This window comes from Hemitrygon akajei, chromosome 9 (assembly GCF_048418815.1).
Source record: "Hemitrygon akajei chromosome 9, sHemAka1.3, whole genome shotgun sequence".
NCBI classification, from domain to species: Eukaryota; Metazoa; Chordata; class Chondrichthyes; order Myliobatiformes; family Dasyatidae; genus Hemitrygon; species Hemitrygon akajei.
The window spans coordinates 5,658,243-5,676,641 of record NC_133132.1 but is presented as its reverse complement, the minus strand read 5'-3'; the positions used below and the strand labels follow the sequence as shown (position 1 = coordinate 5,676,641).

At 51.5% G+C, this 18,399-nt stretch overlaps 1 protein-coding gene across 1 annotated transcript in view; it reads left to right on the top strand.

Annotated features, from left to right (window-relative positions):
• LOC140733780 (glutathione hydrolase 1 proenzyme-like) overlaps window positions 1–14,635 on the top strand; it is a 621,183-nt gene extending 606,548 nt beyond the window's left edge. Inside the window, exon 9 of the mRNA XM_073057536.1 lies at window positions 14,447–14,635. Coding sequence (XP_072913637.1) covers window positions 14,447–14,635 — 189 coding nt within the window. The remainder of the gene's footprint in view (window positions 1–14,446) is intronic.
• The last annotated feature ends 3,764 nt before the right edge of the window (window positions 14,636–18,399 follow it).

Genomic DNA, 18,399 nt, shown 5'->3' with positions numbered 1-18,399 from the left:
GATCCCAGAGCCCATCTCCCCTTCACCTACTGATCCCAGAGCCCATCTACCCTTCACCTACTGATCCCAGAGCCCATCTCCCCTTCACCTACTGATCCCAGAGCCCATCTCCCCTTCAGCTACTGATCCCAGAGCCCATCTACCCTTCACCTACTGATCCCAGAGCCCATCTCCCCTTCACCTGCTGATCCCAGAGCCCATCAGCCCTTCACCTACTGATCCCAGAGCCCATCAACCCTTCACCTACTGATCCCAGAGCCCATCAGCCCTTCACCTACTGATCCCAGAGCCCATCTCCCCTTCACCTACTGATCCCAGAGCCCATCTACCCTTCACCTACTGATCCCAGAGCCCATCTCCCCTTCACCTACTGATCCCAGAGCCCATCTCCCCTTCACCTACTGATCCCATAGCCCATCAGCCCTTCACCTACTGATCCCAGAGCCCATCAGCCCTTCACCTGCTGATCCCAGAGCCCATCTCCCCTTCACCTACTGATCCCAGAGCCCATCAGCCCCTCACCTACTGATCCCAGTGCCTATCAGCCCTTCACCTGCTGATCCCGGAGCCCATCAGCCCTTCACCTGCTGATCCCAGAGCCCATCTCCCCTTCACCTACTGATCCCAGAGCCCATCTACCCTTCACCTACTGATCCCAGAGCCCATCTCCCATTCACCTACTGATCCCAGAGCCCATCTCCCCTTCACCTACTGATCCCAGAGCCCATCAGCCCTTCACCTACTGATGCCAGAGCCCATCAGCCCTTCACCTACTGATCCCAGAGCCCATCTCCCCTTCACCTACTGATCCCAGTCCATCAGCCCTTCACCTACTGATCCCAGAGCCCATCTCCCCTTCACCTACTGATCCCAGAGCCCATCAGCCCTTCACCTACTGATCCCAGAGCCCATCTCCCCTTCACCTACTGATCCCAGAGCCCATCAACCCTTCACCTACTGATCCCAGAGCCCATCTCCCTTCACCTACTGATCCCAGAGCCCATCTCCCCTTCAGCTACTGATCCCAGAGCCCATCTACCTTTCACCTACTGATCCCAGAGTCCATCTGCCCTTCTCCTACTGTTCCCAGAGCCCATCTCCCATTCACCTACTGATCCCAGAGCCCATCTCCCATTCACCTACTGATCCCAGAGCCCATCAGCCCTTCACCTACTGATCCCAGAGCCCATCAGCCCTTCACTTACTGATCCCAGAGCCCATCAGCCCTTCACCTACTGATCCCAGAGCCCATCTCCTCTTCACCTACTGATCCCAGAGCCCATCAGCCCTTTACCTACTGATCCCAGAGCCCATCAGCCATTCACCTACTGATCCCAGAGCCCATCTCCCCTTCACCTACTGATCCCAGAGCCCATCCCTTCACCTACTGATCCCATAGCCCATCAGCCCTTCACCTACTGATCCCAGAGCCCATCAGCCCTTCACCTACTGATCCCAGAGCCCAGCTCCCCTTCACCTACTGATCCCAGAGCCCATCTCCCCTTCACCTACTGATCCCAGAGCCCATCAGCCCTTCACCTACTGATCCCAGAGCCCATCTCCCCTTCACCTACTGATCCCAGAGCCCATCAGCCCTTCACCTACTGATTACAGAGCCCATCTCCCCTTCACCTACTGATCCCAGAGCCCAGCTCCCCTTCACCTACTGATCCCAGAGCCCATCTCCCCTTCACCTACTGATCCCAGAGCCCATCAGCCCTTCACCTACTGATCCCAGAGCCCATCTCCCCTTCACCTTCTGATCCCAGAGCCCATCAGCCCTTCACCTACTGATCCCAGAGCCCATCTCCCCTTCACCTACTGATCCCAGAGCCCATCTCCCCTTCACGTACTGATCCCAGAGCCCATCAGCCCTTCACCTACTGATCCCAGAGCCCATCTACCCTTCACCTACTGATCCCAGAGCCCATCTCCCCTTCACCTACTGATCCCAGAGCCCATCAGCCCTTCACCTGCTGATCCCAGAGCCCATCAGCCCTTCACCTACTGATCCCAGAGCCCATCTCCCCTTCACCTACTGATCCCAGAGCCCATCAACCCTTCACCTACTGATCCCAGAGCCCATCTCCCTTCACCTACTGATCCCAGAGCCCATCTCCCCTTCACCTACTGATCCCAGAGCCCATCTACCTTTCACCTACTGATCCCAGAGTCCATCTGCCCTTCACTTACTGTTCCCAGAGCCCATCTCCCATTCACCTACTGATCCCAGAGCCCATCTCCTATTCACCTACTGATCCCAGAGCCCATCAGCCCTTCACCTACTGATCCCAGAGCCCATCAGCCCTTCACTTACTGATCCCAGAGCCCATCAGCCCTTCACCTACTGATCCGAGCCCATCTCCTCTTCACCTACTGATCCCAGAGCCCATCAGCCCTTTACCTACTGATCCCAGAGCCCATCAGCCCTTCACCTACTGATCCCAGAGCCCATCTCCCCTTCACCTACTGATCCCAGAGCCCATCCCTTCACCTACTGATCCCAGAGCCCATCAGCCCTTCACCTACTGATCCCAGAGCCCATCAGCCCTTCACCTACTGATCCCAGAGCCCAGCTCCCCTTCACCTACTGATCCCAGAGCCCATCTCCCCTTCACCTACTGATCCCAGAGCCCATCAGCCCTTCACCTACTGATCCCAGAGCCCATCTCCCCTTCACCTACTGATCCAGAGCCCATCAGCCCTTCACCTACTGATCCCAGAGCCCATCTCCCCTTCACCTACTGATCCCAGAGCCCAGCTCCCCTTCACCTACTGATCCCAGAGCCCATCTCCCCTTCACCTACTGATCCCAGAGCCCATCAGCCCTTCACCTACTGATCCCAGAGCCCATCTCCCCTTCACCTTCTGATCCCAGAGCCCATCAGCCCTACACCTACTGATCCCAGAGCCCATCTCCCCTTCACCTACTGATCCCAGAGCCCATCTCCCCTTCACGTACTGATCCCAGAGCCCATCAGCCCTTCACCTACTGATCCCAGAGCCCATCTACCCTTCACCTACTGATCCCAGAGCCCATCTCCCCTTCACCTACTGATCCCAGAGCCCATCAGCCCTTCACCTACTGATCCCAGAGCCCATCAGCCCTTCACCTGCTGATCCCAGAGCCCATCAGCCCTTCACCTGCTGATCCCAGAGCCCATCAGCCCTTCACCTACTGATCCCAGAGCCCATCTACCCTTCACCTACTGATCCCAGAGCCCATCAGCCCTTCACCTACTGATCCCAGAGCCCATCTCCCCTTCACCTACTGATCCCAGAGCCCATCTCCCCTTCACCTACTGATCCCAGAGCCCATCTACCCTTCACCTACTGATCCCAGAGCCCATCTCCCCTTCACCTACTGATCCCAGAGCCCATCTCCCCTTCAGCTACTGATCCCAGAGCCCATCTACCCTTCACCTACTGATCCCAGAGCCCATCTCCCCTTCACCTGCTGATCCCAGAGCCCATCAGCCCTTCACCTACTGATCCCAGAGCCCATCAACCCTTCACCTACTGATCCCAGAGCCCATCAGCCCTTCACCTACTGATCCCAGAGCCCATCTCCCCTTCACCTACTGATCCCAGAGCCCATCTACCCTTCACCTACTGATCCCAGAGCCCATCAGCCCTTCACCTACTGATCCCAGAGCCCATCTCCCCTTCACCTACTGATCCCAGAGCCCATCTCCCCTTCACGTACTGATCCCAGAGCCCATCAGCCCTTCACCTACTGATCCCAGAGCCCATCTACCCTTCACCTACTGATCCCAGAGCCCATCTCCCCTTCACCTACTGATCCCAGAGCCCATCAGCCCTTCACCTGCTGATCCCAGAGCCCATCAGCCCTTCACCTACTGATCCCAGAGCCCATCTCCCCTTCACCTACTGATCCCAGAGCCCATCAACCCTTCACCTACTGATCCCAGAGCCCATCTCCCTTCACCTACTGATCCCAGAGCCCATCTCCCCTTCACCTACTGATCCCAGAGCCCATCTACCTTTCACCTACTGATCCCAGAGTCCATCTGCCCTTCACTTACTGTTCCCAGAGCCCATCTCCCATTCACCTACTGATCCCAGAGCCCATCTCCCATTCACCTACTGATCCCAGAGCCCATCAGCCCTTCACCTACTGATCCCAGAGCCCATCAGCCCTTCACTTACTGATCCCAGAGCCCATCAGCCCTTCACCTACTGATCCGAGCCCATCTCCTCTTCACCTACTGATCCCAGAGCCCATCAGCCCTTTACCTACTGATCCCAGAGCCCATCAGCCCTTCACCTACTGATCCCAGAGCCCATCTCCCCTTCACCTACTGATCCCAGAGCCCATCCCTTCACCTACTGATCCCAGAGCCCATCAGCCCTTCACCTACTGATCCCAGAGCCCATCAGCCCTTCACCTACTGATCCCAGAGCCCAGCTCCCCTTCACCTACTGATCCCAGAGCCCATCTCCCCTTCACCTACTGATCCCAGAGCCCATCAGCCCTTCACCTACTGATCCCAGAGCCCATCTCCCCTTCACCTACTGATCCAGAGCCCATCAGCCCTTCACCTACTGATCCCAGAGCCCATCTCCCCTTCACCTACTGATCCCAGAGCCCAGCTCCCCTTCACCTACTGATCCCAGAGCCCATCTCCCCTTCACCTACTGATCCCAGAGCCCATCAGCCCTTCACCTACTGATCCCAGAGCCCATCTCCCCTTCACCTTCTGATCCCAGAGCCCATCAGCCCTACACCTACTGATCCCAGAGCCCATCTCCCCTTCACCTACTGATCCCAGAGCCCATCTCCCCTTCACGTACTGATCCCAGAGCCCATCAGCCCTTCACCTACTGATCCCAGAGCCCATCTACCCTTCACCTACTGATCCCAGAGCCCATCTCCCCTTCACCTACTGATCCCAGAGCCCATCAGCCCTTCACCTACTGATCCCAGAGCCCATCAGCCCTTCACCTGCTGATCCCAGAGCCCATCAGCCCTTCACCTGCTGATCCCAGAGCCCATCAGCCCTTCACCTACTGATCCCAGAGCCCATCTACCCTTCACCTACTGATCCCAGAGCCCATCAGCCCTTCACCTACTGATCCCAGAGCCCATCTCCCCTTCACCTACTGATCCCAGAGCCCATCTCCCCTTCACCTACTGATCCCAGAGCCCATCTACCCTTCACCTACTGATCCCAGAGCCCATCTCCCCTTCACCTACTGATCCCAGAGCCCATCTCCCCTTCAGCTACTGATCCCAGAGCCCATCTACCCTTCACCTACTGATCCCAGAGCCCATCTCCCCTTCACCTGCTGATCCCAGAGCCCATCAGCCCTTCACCTACTGATCCCAGAGCCCATCAACCCTTCACCTACTGATCCCAGAGCCCATCAGCCCTTCACCTACTGATCCCAGAGCCCATCTCCCCTTCACCTACTGATCCCAGAGCCCATCTACCCTTCACCTACTGATCCCAGAGCCCATCTCCCCTTCACCTACTGATCCCAGAGCCCATCTCCCCTTCACCTACTGATCCCATAGCCCATCAGCCCTTCACCTACTGATCCCAGAGCCCATCAGCCCTTCACCTGCTGATCCCAGAGCCCATCTCCCCTTCACCTACTGATCCCAGAGCCCATCAGCCCCTCACCTACTGATCCCAGTGCCTATCAGCCCTTCACCTGCTGATCCCGGAGCCCATCAGCCCTTCACCTGCTGATCCCAGAGCCCATCTCCCCTTCACCTACTGATCCCAGAGCCCATCTACCCTTCACCTACTGATCCCAGAGCCCATCTCCCATTCACCTACTGATCCCAGAGCCCATCTCCCCTTCACCTACTGATCCCAGAGCCCATCAGCCCTTCACCTACTGATGCCAGAGCCCATCAGCCCTTCACCTACTGATCCCAGAGCCCATCTCCCCTTCACCTACTGATCCCAGAGTCCATCAGCCCTTCACCTACTGATCCCAGAGCCCATCTCCCCTTCACCTACTGATCCCAGAGCCCATCAGCCCTTCACCTACTGATCCCAGAGCCCATCTCCCCTTCACCTACTGATCCCAGAGCCCATCAACCCTTCACCTACTGATCCCAGAGCCCATCTCCCTTCACCTACTGATCCCAGAGCCCATCTCCCCTTCAGCTACTGATCCCAGAGCCCATCTACCTTTCACCTACTGATCCCAGAGTCCATCTGCCCTTCTCCTACTGTTCCCAGAGCCCATCTCCCATTCACCTACTGATCCCAGAGCCCATCTCCCATTCACCTACTGATCCCAGAGCCCATCAGCCCTTCACCTACTGATCCCAGAGCCCATCAGCCCTTCACTTACTGATCCCAGAGCCCATCAGCCCTTCACCTACTGATCCCAGAGCCCATCTCCTCTTCACCTACTGATCCCAGAGCCCATCAGCCCTTTACCTACTGATCCCAGAGCCCATCAGCCATTCACCTACTGATCCCAGAGCCCATCTCCCCTTCACCTACTGATCCCAGAGCCCATCCCTTCACCTACTGATCCCAGAGCCCATCAGCCCTTCACCTACTGATCCCAGAGCCCATCAGCCCTTCACCTACTGATCCCAGAGCCCAGCTCCCCTTCACCTACTGATCCCAGAGCCCATCTCCCCTTCACCTACTGATCCCAGAGCCCATCAGCCCTTCACCTACTGATCCCAGAGCCCATCTCCCCTTCACCTACTGATCCCAGAGCCCATCAGCCCTTCACCTACTGATTACAGAGCCCATCTCCCCTTCACCTACTGATCCCAGAGCCCAGCTCCCCTTCACCTACTGATCCCAGAGCCCATCTCCCCTTCACCTACTGATCCCAGAGCCCATCAGCCCTTCACCTACTGATCCCAGAGCCCATCTCCCCTTCACCTTCTGATCCCAGAGCCCATCAGCCCTTCACCTACTGATCCCAGAGCCCATCTCCCCTTCACCTACTGATCCCAGAGCCCATCTCCCCTTCACGTACTGATCCCAGAGCCCATCAGCCCTTCACCTACTGATCCCAGAGCCCATCTACCCTTCACCTACTGATCCCAGAGCCCATCTCCCCTTCACCTACTGATCCCAGAGCCCATCAGCCCTTCACCTGCTGATCCCAGAGCCCATCAGCCCTTCACCTGCTGATCCCAGAGCCCATCAGCCCTTCACCTACTGATCCCAGAGCCCATCTACCCTTCACCTACTGATCCCAGAGCCCATCAGCCCTTCACCTACTGATCCCAGAGCCCATCTACCCTTCACCTACTGATCCCAGAGCCCATCTCCCCTTCACCTACTGATCCCAGAGCCCATCAGCCCTTCACCTGCTGATCCCAGAGCCCATCAGCCCTTCACCTGCTGATCCCAGAGCCCATCAGCCCTTCACCTACTGATCCCAGAGCCCATCTACCCTTCACCTACTGATCCCAGAGCCCATCAGCCCTTCACCTACTGATCCCAGAGCCCATCTCCCCTTCACCTACTGATCCCAGAGCCCATCTCCCCTTCACCTACTGATCCCAGAGCCCATCTACCCTTCACCTACTGATCCCAGAGCCCATCTCCCCTTCACCTACTGATCCCAGAGCCCATCTCCCCTTCAGCTACTGATCCCAGAGCCCATCTACCCTTCACCTACTGATCCCAGAGCCCATCTCCCCTTCACCTACTGATCCCAGAGTCCATCTCCCCTTCACCTACTGATCCCAGAGCCCATCAGCCCTTCACCTACTGATCCCAGAGCCCATCTCCCCTTCACCTACTGATCCCAGAGCCCATCTCCCCTTCACCTACTGATCCCAGAGCCCATCTCCCTTCACCTACTGATCCCAGAGCCCATCTCCCCTTCACCTACTGATCCCAGAGCCCATCTACCTTTCACCTACTGATCCCAGAGTCCATCTGCCCTTCACCTACTGTTCCCAGAGCCCATCTCCCATTCACCTACTGATCCCAGAGCCCATCTCCCATTCACCTACTGATCCCAGAGCCCATCAGCCCTTCACCTACTGATCCCAGGGCCCATCTCCCCTTCACCTACTGATCCCAGAGCCCATCAGCCCTTCACCTACTGATCCCAGAGCCCATCTCCTCTTCACCTACTGATCCCAGAGCCCATCAGCCCTTTACCTACTGATCCCAGATCCCATCAGCCCTTCACCTACTGATCCCAGAGCCCATCTCCCCTTCACCTACTGATCCCAGAGCCCATCCCTTCACCTACTGATCCCAGAGCCCATCAGCCCTTCACCTACTGATCCCAGAGCCCATCAGCCCTTCACCTACTGATCCCAGAGCCCAGCTCCCCTTCACCTACTGATCCCAGAGCCCATCTCCCCTTCACCTACTGATCCCAGAGCCCATCAGCCCTTCACCTACTGATCCCAGAGCCCATCTCCCCTTCACCTACTGATCCCAGAGCCCATCAGCCCTTCACCTACTGATCACAGAGCCCATCTCCCCTTCACCTACTGATCCCAGAGCCCAGCTCCCCTTCACCTACTGATCCCAGAGCCCATCTCCCCTTCACCTACTGATCCCAGAGCCCATCTCCCCTTCACCTTCTGATCCCAGAGCCCATCAGCCCTTCACCTACTGATCCCAGAGCCCATCTCCCCTTCACCTACTGATCCCAGAGCCCATCTCCCCTTCACCTACTGATCCCAGAGCCCATCTCCCCTTCACGTACTGATCCCAGAGCCCATCAGCCCTTCACCTACTGATCCCAGAGCCCATCTACCCTTCACCTACTGATCCCAGAGCCCATCTCCCCTTCACCTACTGATCCCAGAGCCCATCAGCCCTTCACCTACTGATCCCATAGCCCATCAGCCCTTCACCTACTGATCCCAGAGCCCATCAGCCCTTCACCTACTGATCCCAGAGCCCATCTCCCCTTCACCTACTGATCCCAGAGCCCATCAGCCCTTCACCTACTGATCCCAGAGCCCATCAGCCCTTCACCTACTGATCCCAGTGCCCATCAGCCCTTCACCTACTGATCCCAGAGCCCATCAGCCCTTCACCTACTGATCCCAGAGCCCATCTCCCCTTCACCTGCTGATCCCAGAGCCCATCAGCCCTTCACCTACTGATCCCAGAGCCCATCTACCCTTCACCTACTGATCCCAGAGCCCATCAGCCCTTCACCTACTGATCCCAGAGCCCATCTCCCCTTCACCTACTGATCCCAGAGCCCATCTCCCCTTCACCTACTGATCCCAGAGCCCATCTACCCTTCACCTACTGATCCCAGAGCCCATCTCCCCTTCACCTACTGATCCCAGAGCCCATCTCCCCTTCAGCTACTGATCCCAGAGCCCATCTACCCTTCACCTACTGATCCCAGAGCCCATCTCCCATTCACCTACTGATCCCAGAGCCCATCTCCCCTTCACCTACTGATCCCAGAGCCCATCAGCCCTTCACCTACTGATCCCAGAGCCCATCAGCCCTTCACCTACTGATCCCAGAGCCCATCAGCCCTTCACCTACTGATCCCAGAGCCCATCTCGCCTTCACCTACTGATCCCAGAGCCCATCTCCCCTTCACCTACTGATCCCAGAGCGCATCAGCCCTTCACCCACTGATCCCAGAGCCCATCAGCCCTTCACCCACTGATCCCAGAGCCCATCTCCCCTTCACCTACTTATCCCAGAGCCCATCTCCCCTTCACCTACTGATCCCAGAGTCCATCAGCCCTTCACCTACTGATCCCGGAGCCCATCTCCCCTTCACCTACTGATCCCAGAGCCCATCAGCCCTTCACCTACTGATCCCAGAGCCCGTCTCCCCTTCACCTACTGATCCCAGAGCCCATCAACCCTTCACCTACTGATCCCAGAGCCCATCTCCCCTTCACCTACTGATCCCAGAGCCCATCTCCCCTTCACCTTCTGATCCCAGAGCCCATCAGCCCTTCACCTTCTGATCCCAGAGCCCATCTCCCCTTCACCTACTGATCCCAGAGCCCATCTCCCCTTCACCTACTGATCCCAGAGCCCATCTCCCCTTCACCTACTGATCCCAGAGCCCAAGCTGTCCATGGAACCTCAGCCCGTCAATGGGACCCAACCTGTCCATGGGACTCCAGTCATCTGTGGGACCCAGTTTTGGACCTGTACTCAGTGGAATTTAGAAAAATGCAGGGTATCTCATTGAAACCGACCGAATTTTAAAGGACCAGATATTAAAATTGAGTGGCCACCTTTGAAATCAGAGATAAGGAGGAATTTTTTTAGCCAGTGATTAGTGAATCTGTGGAATGCTCTCCCACAGAGTGTGGTAGAGGTCAAGTCTGAGAGTGTATTTAAGGGAGAAGTTGATCACTTCCTGTCTATTTTAATGCACGGAGTGTTGTGAACAAAGCGGATGAGCTTAGAGCATGGATCAGTACTTGGAGCTATGATGCGGTGGCCATTACAGAGACTTGGATGGCTCAGGGACAGGAATGGTTACTTCGAGTGCTAGGCTTTAGATGTTACAGAAAGGACCAGGAGGGAGGCAAAAGAGGTGGGGGAGTGGCACAGTTGATGAGAGATAGTGTCACGGCTGCAGAAAAGGTGGACGTGTTGGAGGTTAGGAACAGGAAGGGGTCCATGAACTGGGTGTTTTATTTAGGCCACCGAATAGTAACAGGAATATCGAGGAGCAGATAGGGAAACAGATCCTGGAAAGGTGTAATATAACAGAGTTGTCGTGAAGGGAGATTTTAATTTCCCAAATATCGATTGGCATCTCTCTAGATCGAGGGGTTTAGATGGGGTAGAGTTTGTTAGGTGTGTTCAGGAAGGTTTCTTGACACAATATGTAGATAAGCCTACAAGATGAGAGCTGTTCTTGATTTGGTATTGGGAAATGAACCTGGTCAGGTGTCAGATCTCTCAGTAGGAGAAAATTTTGGAGATAGTGATCACAATTCCATCTCCTTTACAATAGCATTGGAGAGAGATAGGAACAGGCAAGTTAGAAAAGCGTTTAAAAACACAAAATGCTGGCAGAACTCAGCAGCCCAGACAGCATCTATGGGAGGAGGTAGTGACGGCGTTTCGGGCCGAAACCCTTCATCAGGAGTGAAGTAACATGGGAGGGTCGAGGGGGGATGAGAAGTGGGGGGAGGGATGAAGTAGAGAGCTGGGAAGTGATAGGCTGGAGGGAAATGGGCTAGGGAGAAGGTAAAGAATTTTGGGAAATAAAAGAGAAAGAAAGGTAGGGCTGGGGGGAGATTGTAGTGAGGGGGGAAAAAAGAGAAAGAGAACCAGACTAAAATTATAGATAGGGATGGGGTAAGGAGGGGGCAGGGGTATCAATGGAGGTCAGTGAGTTGGATGTTCATGCCGGTAGGAACGAGGCTACCTAGGCGGGAGATAAGGTATTGCTCCATCGACCTGTGTGTGGCCTCATCTTGACGGTAGAGGAGGCCATGGTCAGACATATCGGAGTGGGAGTGGTCTGTGGAATTGAAGTGTGTGGCCACAGGGAGATCCCGCCACTGCTGGAGGACTGAGAAAGCGTTTAATCGGAGTAAGGGGAATTTTGAGGCTGTCAGGCAGGAAATTGGAGGCTTAAATTGGAAACAGATGTTCTCAGGGAAAAGTACGGAAGAAATGTGGCAAATATTCAGGGGATATTTGTGTAGTGCCCTGTATAGGTACATTCCAATGAGACAGGGAAGTTATGGTAGGGTACAGGAACTGTGGTATACAAAGGCTGTAATAAATCTAGTCATGAAGAAAAGAAATGCTTACAAAAGGTTCAGAGAGCTAGGTAACTTTAGAGATCTAGAAGATTATACAGCGAATGGGAAGGAGCTTAAGAAGGAAATTAGGAGAGCCAGAAGGGGCCATGAGAAGGCCTTGGTGGGCAGGATTAAGAAAAATGCCAAGGCATTCTACAAGTATGTGAAGAGCAAGAGGATAAGACATGAAAGAATATCAAGTGTGCCAGTGGGAAAGTGTGTATGGAACCGGAGGAAATAGCAGAGGTACTTAATGAATACTTTACTTCAGTATTCACTGTGGAAAAGGATCTTGGTGATTGTAGTGATGACTTGCAGCAGACTGAAAAGCTTGAGCATGTAGATATTAAGGAAGAGAATGTGCTGGAGCTTTTGGAAAGCATCAAGTTGGATAAGTCGCCAGGACCAAACGAAATGTACCCCAGGCTACTGTGGGAGGTGAGGGAGGAGATTGCTGAGCCTCTGGTAATGATCTTTGCATCATCAATGGGGATGGGAGAGGTTCCGGAGGATTGGAGGGTTGCAGATGTTGTTCCTTTATTCAAGAAAGGGGGTAGAGATAGCCAAGGAAATTATAGACCAGTGAGTCTTACCTCAGTGGTTGGTAAACTGATGGAGAAGATCCTGAGAGGCAGAATTTATGAACATTTGGAGAGGTATAATATGATTAGGAGTAGTCAGCATGGCTTTGTCAAAGGCAGGTCGTGCCTTATGAGCCTGATTGAATTTTTTGAGGATGTGACTAAACACATTGATGAAGGTAGAGCAGTAGATGTAGTGTATATGGATTTCAGCAAGGCATTTGATAAGGTACTCCATACAAGGCTTACTGAGAAAGTAAGGAGACATGGGATCCAAGGGGACACTGCTTTGTGGATCCAGAACTGGTTTGCCCACAGAAGGCAAAGAGTGGTTGTAGACGGATCATATTCTGCATGGAGGTCGGTGACCAGTGGAGTGACTCAGGGATCTGTTCTGAGACCCTTACTGTTCATGATTTTTATAAATGAACTGGATGAGGAAGTAGAGGGATGCGTTAGTAAATTTGCTGATGACACAAGGTTGGTGGTGTTGTGGATAGTGTGGAGAGCTGTCAGAGGTTACAGCAGGACATTGATAGGATGCAAAAATTGGCTGAGAAGTGGCAGATGGAGTTCAACCCAAATAAGTGTGAAGTGGTTCTTTTTGGTAGGTCAAATATGATGGCAGAATATAGTATTAATGGTAAGACTCTTGGCAGTGTGGAGGATCAGAGGGATCTTGGGTCCGAGTCCACAGGGTGCTCAAAGCATCTGCACAGTTTGACAAGTATGTGAAGGTTAAGAAGGCGTACAGTGTATTGGCATTCATCAATCATGGAATTGAATTTAGGAGCTGAGAGGTAATGTTGCAGCTATATAGGACTCTGGTCAGACCCCACTTGGAGTACTGTGCTCAGTTCTGTTCGCCTCACTACAGGTAGGATGTGGAAGCCATAGAAAGGGTGCAGAGGAGATTTACAAGGATGTTGCCTGGATTGGGGAGCATGCCTTATGAGAATAGGTTGAGTGAACTCGGCCTTTTCTCCTTGGAGCGACAGAGGATGAGAGGTGACCTGATAGAGGTGTACAAGATGATGAGAGGCATTGATTGTGTGGATAATCAGAGGCTTTTTCCCAGGGCTGAAATGGTTGCCAAAGAGGACACAGGTTTAAGGTGCTGGGGAGTAGGTACAGGGGAGATGTCAGGGGTAAGTCTTTTACTCAGAGAGTGGTGAGTGTGTGGAATGGGCTGCCAGCAATGCTGGTGGAGGCAGATACGATAGGGTCTATTAAGAGACTTTTGGATAGGTGCACAAAGCTTAGTAAAATAGAAGGCTATAGGTAAGCCTAGTAATTTCTAAGGTAGGGACATGCTCGGCACAAATTTGTGGGCCAAAGGTCCTGTATTGTGCTGTAGGTTTTCTATGTTTCCATGATCAGTCAGGGCATCAAAGGATATGGCAAGAAGGTATGTGTATGAGGTTGGGTGGAATGCAGGAACAGCATAATGGAATGGCGGAGCAGACTCGATGGGGTGAATGGCCTAATTTTGCTTCTACGTCTTGTGGTCTTATAGTGTAAGGTTACAATTCAACTTTAAACTATCAATCTACTCACATTCTGTCAGCCAGTCTCCAGACACTGTTTCTGCAATTTACTCAACATTAGCACCTATACAACAACACTCAGAGTACCAAATAATTGGTTAATTGGGTTTCCTCTCAGACAATTAATATTTACACAACCGATTGTTTAATCGGGATGCCTCTCAGACAATCAATATCTACACAACTGATCAGTTAATCGGGTTGCCTGTCAGACAATCAATACCTACAAAACTGATCGGTTAATTGGGTTGCCTGTCAGATGATCAATACCTACACAACAGATTGGTTAATTGGGTTGCCTCTCAGACAATCAATACCTACACAACCGATCGGTTAATTGGGTTGCCTGTCAGACAATCAATACCTACAAAACTGATCGGTTAATTGGGTTGCCTGTCAGACAATCAATATCTACACAACAGATTGGTTAATTGGGTTGCCTCTCAGACAATCAATACCTACACAATTGGTTCCGTATTAATGAGACGGTCTGTTGTTAGTACAAGTAAGACGGACCCATTGTGCTTTCCCTCACACAATCCCCATGCTCTGCCAACCCCCAGACCTTCTGCTCTTCTCCTGAACAGGTCATCTCCAACATGACCTCCGACTACTTTGCAGCAAGACTCTGGGCGAAGATCACAGACAACACCACGCATGGTATCAAGTACTATGAACCAGAGTCACACACCAGCGAATCCCACGGCACCGCACACATCTCGTTGGTTGCTGAGGACGGCAGTGCTGTGTCGGTGACCAGCTCCATCAACCTGTAGTAAGGCACTGGCCCCTCCTAGAACCTGGTGCTTCTGTAGTGGGTGGAGGGTGGATCTGGGTGTGGGGAGAAGAGATGGACAGATGGGGAGATATGTCTGTGTGGGAGGGAGTGGGGGGAGGGGTGGAATTGGGGGAAGGATGGTGCTGAGGGTCACTGGGGGGATAAGATGACTAGGGTTGAGTGCACAGGGTGGGTGGGAGGGTCTGTGGGAAAGGACTCCCAGCCAATGGGCATCTGGAACTCAACAATCTCACCAGTAATGTCCACTGCAGCGTGGACCATCCCTGAACTGCCAGCCCAGCCCTTGTCTCCAGTGGCAACTACAGGACCAGCCATTTCCCAGTCCATAATACGTTTCAGTGCCGCCGAAGGGTTTCGGCCCAAAACATCAACTGTCCTCTCTTCCACGGATGCTGCCTGGCCTGCTGAGTTCCTCCAGCATTTTGTGCGTGTTGCTTGGATTTCCAGCATCTTCGGATTTTCTCTTGTCCATAATACGCTTCAATGGGATCATCTCTCATTGTTCTGAACCAGTGAGTACTGGACATTCAAAACCAAATCATACGTTAACCTTTTCACTCCCGGGATCTTTCTCATGAACCTCGTCTGGACCCCCTCCAATCCTTTCTTAAATAAGGGGTGCAACACTCCTCACGATACTCCAAGGATTATAAAGCCTTATCACTACATCCTTGCTGAGTGCTCTCAAAATGAATGCTGACATTGCATTTGCCTTCCTCATCATCACATCAGTCTGCAAGTTAACCACTGTTCTCCATAGGGACATGGAAATCTGCAGCACGTCACCCACAATGTTGGGCGGACCAGGTCGCCTACTCTAGAACCTGCCTAGAATGTCCCCAGTGCATAGCTCTCTAGTTTTCTAAGCTCCATGTACCGTGTTCTCTCGAAACTGCAGAGGTGCTCAGTAACTGAAATAATGCCGTACAGTGTTTGCTGCTGTACAGTTGCAGTTTTCATTTACACTCTATAACGTTTTATTAAAGTGTCACGTCGTTCTCAGGCTGCTTTACCGTTTCCTGCTCAAAGGAACGGTTTGTCGACAGAGCTGTGAAAATCGATGGGAAGGAACGTTGAAGTTAACCTTTAGGGAATCCTGCGTGAGGACTCCCAAGTCACTTTGCATCTCTTAATTCCGGATTTTCCCCCCGTTAATGCCCCTTATTTCTTCTATCAAAGTGCATGACCTTACACTTCCCTACACTGTATTCCATCTGCCTCTTTCTTTGTCCTTTCTCCTAATCTGCCTAAATCCTTCTGCAGACTCCCTGTTTCCTCAACACTACCTGCCCTTCCACCTGTCTCTGTATCATCTGCAAATTGGCCACAGACCAAAAGACCGTAAGACATAGGAGCAGAATCAGGCCATTTAGCCCATCGAGTCTGTCCCGTCATTCCACCATGGCTGATCCCAGATCCCACTCAACCCCATACACCTGCCTTCATATCATATCCATTAATGCCCTGACGGATCAGGGAACCATCAATTTCAACTTTAAATATATTCATAGACTTGTCCTTACCACAGTCTATGGCAGAGCATTCCACAGATTCACTACTCTCTGGCTGAAAACATTCCTCTTTACCTCTGTTCTAAAGGGTTGCCCCTCAATTCTGAGGCTGTGTCCTCTAGTTCTGGATATCCCCTCCACAGGAAACATCTTCTCCACATCCACATTATCTAGTCCTTTTAATATTCAGTCAATTTCAATGAGGTCCGCCCGCATTCTTCTAAATCCCAGTGGGTACAGGCCCAAAGCTGCCAAACATTAATCAAACTGCCGGATAGTTTACATCTGAACTGGAGGGGGACAAATATTCTCGCAGGTAGGTTTTCTAGAGAGGCTCCAGTGGATTTAAACTAGATATGAGGGAGGAGGGGAACCAGAGTGTAGGAACAGATGTATGGGAGAAGGAAGAAAAAGAAGACAGTAAAGTTCTTTGTACTGTTAGAGATAAACAGAGAGAAAGAGATGGAGAATTTCTTAAATGCATTTATTTTAATGCTAGGAGCATTATAAGCAAGGTGGATGAGCTTAAAGCATGGATTGATACCTGGAAATATGATGTTGTAGCTATTAGTGAAACATGGTTGCAAGAGGGGTGTGATTTGTAACTAAATATTCTGGGATTTCATTGCTTCAGGTGTGATAGAATCGGAGGGACAAGAGGGGGAGGTGTGGCATTGCTTGTCAGAGAAAATATTACAGCGGTGCTCTGGCAGGATAGATTAGAGGGCTCATCTAGGGAGGCTATTTGGGTGGAATTGAGGAATGGGAAAGGTGTAGTAACACTTACAGGGGTGTATTATAGACCACCTAATGGGGAGCGAGAATTGGAGGAACAAATTTGTAAGGAGATAGCAGATATTTGTAGTAAGCACAGGGTTGTGATTGTGGGAGATTTTAATTTTCCACACATAGACTGGGAAGCCCATACTGTAAAAGGGATGGATGGTTTGGAGTTTGTAAAATGTGTGCAGGATAGTTTTTTGCAGCAATACATAGAGGAACCAACTAGAGAAGGGGCAGTGTTGGATCTGCTGTTAGGGAATGAGATAGGTCAGGTGATGGAGGTATGTGTTGGGGAACACTTCGGGTCCAGTGATCACAATACCATTAGTTTCAATATAATTATGGAGAAGGATAGGACAGGATCCAGGGTTGAGATTTTTGATTTGGAGAAAGGCTAACTTTGAAGAGATGCAAAAGGATTTAGAAGGATTAGATTGGGACAATTTGTTCTATGGGAAGGATGTAATAGAGAAATGGAAGTCATTTAAAGGTGAAATTTTGAGGGTACAGAATCTTTATGTTGTTATTAGGTTGAAAGGAAAGGTTAAAAGTTTGAGAGAGCCATGGTTTTCAAGGGATATTGGAAACTTGGTTCCAAAAAAGAGAGAGATCTACAATAAATATAGGCAGCATGGAGTAAATGAGGTGCTCAAGGAATATAAAGAATGTAAAAAGAATCTTAAGAAATTAGAAAAGCTGAAAGAAGATACAAGGTTGCTTTGGCAAGTAAGCTGAAACTAAGTCCAAAGGGTTTCTACAGTTATATTAATAGCAAAAGGATAGTGAGGGATAAAATTGGTCCCTTAGAGAATCTGAGTGGACAGCTATGTGTGGAGCCAAAAGAGATGGGGGAGATTTTGAACAATTTCTTTTCTTTGGTATTCACTAAGGAGAAGGATATTGAATTGTGTAAGGTAAGGGAAACAAGTAGGGAAGTTATGGAAACTATGACAATTAAAGAGGAGGAAGTACTGGCGCTTTTAAGGAATATAAAAGTGGATAAATCTCCAGGTCCTGACAGGATATTTCCTAGGATCTTGAGGGAAGTTAGTGTAGAAATATCAGGGGCTCTGACAGAAATATTTCAAATGTCATTAGAAACGGGGATGGTGTCAGAGGATTGGCGTATTGCTCATGTGGTTCCATTGTTTAAAAAGGGTTCTAAGAGTAAACCTAGCAATTATAGGCCTGTCAGTTTGATATCAGTGGTGGGTAAATTAATGGAAAGTATTCTTAGAGATGGTATATATAATTATCTGGACAGACAGGGTCTGATTAGGAACAGTCAACATGGATTTGTGCATGGAAGGTCATGTTTGACAAATCTTATTGAATTTTTTGAAGAGGTTACTAGGAAAGTTGACGAGGGTAAAACAGTGGCTATTGTCTATATGGACTTTAGTAAGGCCTTTGACAAGGTTCCGCATGGAAGATTAGTTAGGAAGGT